The sequence below is a fragment of the Dunckerocampus dactyliophorus genome, chromosome 21 (assembly GCF_027744805.1).
Source record: "Dunckerocampus dactyliophorus isolate RoL2022-P2 chromosome 21, RoL_Ddac_1.1, whole genome shotgun sequence".
Taxonomy (NCBI): Eukaryota; Metazoa; Chordata; class Actinopteri; order Syngnathiformes; family Syngnathidae; genus Dunckerocampus; species Dunckerocampus dactyliophorus.
The window spans coordinates 4,225,598-4,232,500 of NC_072839.1; the positions used below are offsets into that span (position 1 = coordinate 4,225,598).

Below are 6,903 nucleotides of genomic sequence, written 5' to 3' on the forward strand. Positions count from 1 at the left end.
CGTTATTGTTGATGCGGCCTTCCCGTACATCCTGGCGAGATGGAATTCAGTGGTGTTTCTCGCCTTCTTCATCAAATTGCTGACACTTGCAAATTTCTTTGGCCTCAAGGTGGGTTATTTAACAGTCACGCTCAGTAAAAAATGCACAGACAGTGAGTCAGCAACACGTAGGGTGCATTGTTCGGGCACTCGATTTTGTGGAACGATGCAGTACAAAGCAAATGGACTACTTTGTTACGTGCGTCATTGTCCGAAAAGTGAGGCAAAATTTTGATGAGCATTTTAGACGAAAACTGAATCATATGAGAACGGCGGCATGTACGAACACCGGGGCAAAATTTTTGGCGATAAATTTGGACGAAAACCGAATCGTACAAAAACTGGGGCGTGTATGAAAACCGAGGCAAAATATTGGCAAGCATTTTCAATTAAAAAACAAATCATATGAAAACTGTCTCGTGTACAAAAATGTAGGCAACATTTTTGCAAAAAACTTTGACGAAAGACAAATCATACAAAACTAGTGCGTGTATAAAAACAGGGACAACATTTTGGTGAAAAATGTAAACGAAAAATAAATGATACAAAAACTGTGGTGTGTGTGAAAATCGAAGCAAAATTTTGGCAAACATTTTTTATGAAAAAAATTATCATATGAAAACTGGGGAGTGTACCAAACTTGAGGCAACATTTTTGCAAAAAACTGCCGAAAATAAAATCATACAAAAACTGTGGCGTGTTTGAAATCCAGGGCAAAATTTTGGCCAAAATTCAGCAAAAAATTCTTATGAAAACAAATCATACAAAAACTAGGGTGTGCACGAAATCCAAGGCAAAATTTTGGCAAAAAATTATCACGAAAACAAATCATACAAAAACTGGGGCTTGTACAAAAATCGAGGCAAAAAATTTTGACAAAAAACAAATACAAAAACTGGGGCATGTACCAAAACCAAGGTCAAATTTTGTCAAAAAAATACACAAAACAGTCAATGTCAATGTACTAGTTGTTTTTACGTGCAATATTGTACGACAACTGAGACAGTGTACTTCCACCATCTTTGAGGTTGAGATAAATAAACATCTTGGCTATAATTGTAACATTCACAGTAGATATGTTGCTATGAGACATAATAAGTGTAATTTTTTCCATGTGTACAGTATAGTTTGTTATTGTAAAATGCCCAATCCCTGAGTGATATGATATGTTATGCTTTCTCAGCTGATGGACAAAAGGATATTGAGGATGAGTTGACCACAGGTTTGGAGTTGGTGGATTCCTGCATCCGTTCTCTCCAGGAATCAGGAATCCTTGACAGCGTGGAACGTAAGTGTGTTTATCAGCATGTTTGTGGAGCCTGAATAGTGTTTGTGTGAATTTTAATGATTTCACTCGGTGTTGTGGTCTTGACATGCCTCAAAGCAGAACTGCAAACCAAAACAAAGCTTAGTTCCAGCCAAAACGCACTTATTTGAATTTTTTTGAATTTGCTTTTCATGTTTATTCCCACTTGTTCTTGAGGGGGTTCATTTTTAGAAAGGGAATAGTTTTAACATCCAAAACATCAAGGCACGCCATGATAAGGCACTTTGGTGGAATTGTGATTAAAAAAACCTTTGTTTTGGTGTTAATACAATTGCTGTGCTGTGTTTTTGGTCCTAAGAAGAAATAGCAATTTTCTCTGTGGGCGTTTGGTCATGTGACTACATTGTCTCAGAATGAAGCTGTCGTTTAAGAACCTTGAACTTATAAAAGCAAGACTATTTTATGATGATTTCAGCCATTATTGGCAAGGAAATTTTGAAAAATCAGCAGTTGACAATGAGACAGTAAACCTGTGAAATCTCCCAAAAGAGGTAAAGGAAAAAAGATGAATGTGTCACCAAACTATAAAGTACATTTTCAAACCGTTACTAGCATCAAAGTAACAAACATGTACAGTTGCACCTACATTCCTTACACCTCTGTTTTCGTAGTATTCGGTTTTTGATGGACATTATTGCCTAAAATATCTACCGGTTTTCATAAATTATGTTTGTGTGTGTGTGGTTTAGGTGCACATAGAACGATAAACAACTCCGTATCTGTCTCATTTCTTCCTGCCTAATAAGCACTGGAATTTAAATTTAAATGGATTTCTATTATTTCTTATAGGAAAAATTGATTTGGTTTTTGTATGTTTGTTTTTTTTTTTCTCTTTTTGTACATTTGGTATTTTTTCTGGCTCTTTGGAATAGAATAATGATGAAGGTTTCAATACTTTACGCTTCATATACTATTATTGCTGTTTCTTGTTTGATTACGGCCTATTATTAGGAAAAAACAAGCATATTTCAGCACATTTTACACATTTTTTGCCTTAATCATTTTCAAGCATAAAAATGACAAAATGAACTAAAATACAAATATAAGGCATTCAGAGGACGCCTTCAACGGCTGTGATGTTATGTAGTATTCTACACGGGTCCCTAGGTGTCAGTAATGTTACTGTAATGTTTGGTGAGAGACACGAGCAGAAGACTTGATCACCGAAACAACAGACTTTTATTGCAGGTTTGAATGATCTCACAACAGGCACAGTAATCCCTAATAAGGGCTACTGTTGCGGCCATAACCCACGCCAAGCTATAACTCAACTCGCAACATCACTTCCTGTCTGTCCCTCCAGCGCTGGAACACATTTACTGCAACACACACGAGCACGAGGTCTTATTTTATCCTATTATGTCTACTATATTAGGTAGTACAAGTGTAAAGGTGACTATAGGGGTGTTATTTCATGTCTAGAGGGCTCTAATAATGTTAAAAAACTGTATTTAGAAGGTCGGAAACATGCTTTCGATGCTCTAACTACAAAAATATTCCGCTTATAATTAAGGAATCCTATTTTGCGGAAATTCACGTATCACTGTGAGGTCTGGAACCAATTAACTGCCATAAACATGGGATGACTGTCTATCAATTTTAAAGATGACCGTTTTATGATGATGTTCTAAAGAAAGGAAAAAAAAAAAACAAGTCAGATATTGCTTGTATATTGAATTGTACCCACCCAGAATGGACCCATGACCCATTTTTGGGTCCTGATCCACCGGTTGAGAATCTTTGTTCTTTGTTTGTACAGTGCATGTATGTGAAAGAGCACAAACCAAGTACGTAGCATTAAAGGCAATACAATTGATGCATGCAAGATATGATAAATGTTTGCTCATTATGCAAGCATGATATACAGTATACAGTAAATGTAGTGTATGCTAATGTGTAGTTTGGTTGTGATAGCTCAAAAGCAAGATGGGTCTGACACATTTTTACCCCTGGTTTGTTTAGATAAGAAGCAGGTTTTGCATGTGTAAGCACATGCAATGTACTGAGAGATAATTTGAAACTACTGTATCATGCTTGCAGGAAATAGAATAGCGCTTTATGAAATATGATGCCTCTGTGGTTGCTGGTATTGTGGGTGCTCCAGCTGTTTTGCAAATGGACCGTTCTCACATGTATCTCAATGTGCGGGTGCAGATAAATGCAACTTATCATGCAAGGGGAGGGGAGTTGCAGTGTGATATTGTGAATCTTTCGTTTTTGGAGATATGTGTAAGAATTTCAGACGCACACACCTAATTATAAATGCATGGAACACCTGTTCACCCTTACTTCCACAACACCACCAGCAAGCACCAACCCACTTTTCCTCACATGCACCAACTCAACAAACAAACATGTACATATCTTTCTAGTTTTTCATACCGCAACACCAAAGCTTGCTTTGACGGCTCGGGGAGCTCCGACTCACACAACGTATGTGTTAATAATTTATAAAAAGCCAGGGATTGCATTGGGATGGGATAAGACAAGCGTTTTGTGAAGGCGAGAAGCCTTGGAGTTTGATCATAGTCCGCAGGCTCACAGGGAGAGAGCCATCGGATGATACAGACTGTGAAATAAGAACACATTTGTTTTTGTGTGGTAGACGCTCATTGTTCGACTGTGAAAGGACACCCATTCGTCAATGTTTACTTCCTGTCCTGGTCATAGGTGAATGGTTCTGGAGAGGGGGTACACCCAGGCCTGAATCTTTTTCACATGAATTAGTTGGGTATCATGTGTTTGTTATGAGAAAATCGAATGTTTTCTTTTACAGTTATTCCTCGTTTCAGACCTGACTGTAATAAGTGACTTTCCGCAAAGTAGGATTCCTTCTTCATAAATGGAATATTTTCTTAGTTAGGGCATAAAAAATCTGTTTACAACCTTCTAAATACGTTTTTTAACATTATTAGAGCCCTCTAAATATGAAATGACACTCTTATAGTCACCTTCACACTCGGATTACCCAATATAGTAGACATAACAACAGGAAATAAGACATATTAGACATAAATAAGACATAACATAGACTCACACGTTAGCATTGGGAGAGTTCCTTGTTTGTTTGTTGTTTTTTTTTTGACAATGTACTTCCTGCAGTGGCTATTGTTTCATGAAAGCCTGAGTCACAACCGGTCGTACAGGCTCCCACAGCCAGTCTACGTAAAAAAAAAACCCACAAACGTGTGGAGGGCGTGAGTGTGACATGCTGATTTTCGACTGGCCGTGTCAAACTGGCCATGTCAAACAAACTCTACGGCCGCTTACGTCTTTTTCAGGTTGCAAGACAAACTTACGCACTTAGTCCATCTTTGTGCGTCATCCGTATGGCCAACGTGTGTCTTTCGTACGTTTTGCTGGTGTCAGGTTTGGGCAAAATGTCAATTTTTTCATACTTCGTGCACCACATGGGCACCCCACATACATAATTAGTGCGGCTAATGCACGTTGAAATATTTCGTACCTCCTCCATGCGTGTCTAGATCTTATGGTCACCACAACTACGTTGAACTACTTTCTCCATAAACAAAAAATACGCAGGAATTTGGGGAACGCCAGAAATCACACAGCCAAAATATCCTATGTCCAGTTGTAACCTAGGCTTAATGTAACATAAGTGACACCTAGTAGCCAGTGTAGAATACTACAGTCTTTTTTTGAACGCGTCTTCTGAATACCTTACATTGTATTTTTGTTAATTTAGCCATTTTTATGCTTGAAAATGCTTAATTTAGGCCAAGAATTTGTAAAATTTGCTTTAAAATGTATTTTTTGACTAATAATAGGTCGTAGGCAAGCACGAAACAGTGCTAATTTATTCATTTATTTTGAAAAAACGTGATAGAGTGAAGCTGCGGAATTCAAGCTGCGACGTGGTGACGGATGACTGCATACTGTACAGACGGTATTCTTGTTGCCAAATGAAAAGCATGTATGTCCATGTTTGTTGGCAAAACAACAAAAAAGGAAAACAAGTTTGACGCCCCTGCATTATTCTGTACCATTGGTCTCCAAAGTGTGGCTTGGGTGCCATTTGTGGCCCCTGGTTGATTTTTTTATTTTTTATTTTTATCCTGCCTCAGTAGATTTAAAAAATATAACTAAACAAGAAAACTAACAATAACAACAAGAAAAAGGAAAAAGAGCAATCATTTCACAATAATAAAGTAGAAACATTAGAATAAAGTCATATTATTAATGTTAAAAAAATGTATATTACGACAACAAAATTTATGAGCATAACGTAATAATTTTCACAATTTCTGCTGTAATTTTTGCAACATTAGTAACAAAACAGAATAAAGTTGTAATTTTGAGAAAATTAGGTTGGGAAAAAGTTGTGATTTTACAAAAATAAGTGAGTGCAATGTCACCTGTAACACTGCATTCTTCGAATATATATATAACTTGTTAGCATATCTACATGTTTGTTTACAAAATGTAAAACATAAGAGTAGCCCTCATATCCTTTGGTTTTACTGTGCGCCCCCGCTGAGAAAGGTTTATACACCCCTGTTGTTTATGGTACCTATGGACCTTTTATGTGAATTCCTACAAATTTGTAATTTTTTGTTAATTATTTTGCGCCACAACCTTCTTCCTGCTTATTCAGGCCACGTCACTTTTTAAAGAAGTCATTCAAGAATGTTTAACATCCTACGTAAGAGCTGTGATTAAACACATCAAAGCATGTCAATCCTTTTGTTGGAAATGACAAGCGACAGCGAGAGAGTAAAAATAGGCGCCCGATGTAATATTTATGAGCGATGAGAGCACAAGTCACAGACCTAACTGCCCTTGAATAAAACACAACGCGATATGAACAGAAATGCAGATCACTCGTCCACACCACTGACTATTCAGAGGTTTTTGTGGGCTACTTAGTGTCACTCACATTGGAAATAAACTCGTTGGCCACAACATTAAGCACACTTACACAATCTAAGGAGAACAGTTTTAATTGTTAATGTCACAGACGTATGTAACTATATGTTTATGTCAGAGTAACTATTTTTAATACAGTATCTTCTCAAGGGACAATCTATAGAAATGAACCTGGATATACTTTAGAGATAGATTTACTATCTGCTGAAAATGACTCAACACGCAGCCATTACTGTCTGTACCTGGCAACACACGTGAGCATCGGGATAATTGGCTGGGGCTGCATGAGTGCTGCCAGCATTGGAGAACTCTGGTGGCTAAAGATTGGGAAGTCTGGACTTTCCCGACTGTGAGTGATAAGCGGAGGAAGATGGATGGATGGATAGATGCATAAAACAATGTGAATAAAAATAAGTGAGGAATGGATGAAAGTTATTGTTTATGCAGACTTCCAGAGGTGTTTCTCACATTACTTATCAAAGTGCTGGCACTGTCAACTTTTTTTGGCCCCATGGCAGGTTATTTAGCAGTTGCACTCGATCAAAAATGCATGGACAGTGAATCAGCAACGCCTTGGGTGCTTTGCTTGGGCACTCGATTTCGCGGAACGATACAGCACAGGGTAAACAGACTAGAAAACCGAATCACAT

The 6,903-nt window shown here is 37.6% G+C and overlaps 1 protein-coding gene across 9 annotated transcripts in view; it reads left to right on the top strand.

Annotated features, from left to right (window-relative positions):
- ctnnd2a (catenin (cadherin-associated protein), delta 2a) overlaps window positions 1-6,903 on the top strand; it is a 245,352-nt gene that overhangs the window by 103,225 nt on the left and 135,224 nt on the right. For all 9 annotated transcript variants that reach the window (XM_054765059.1, XM_054765060.1, XM_054765061.1 and 6 more), the window contains one exon: window positions 1,223-1,327. In XM_054765059.1, the coding sequence (XP_054621034.1) occupies window positions 1,223-1,327 (105 nt within the window). The remainder of the gene's footprint in view (window positions 1-1,222; window positions 1,328-6,903) is intronic.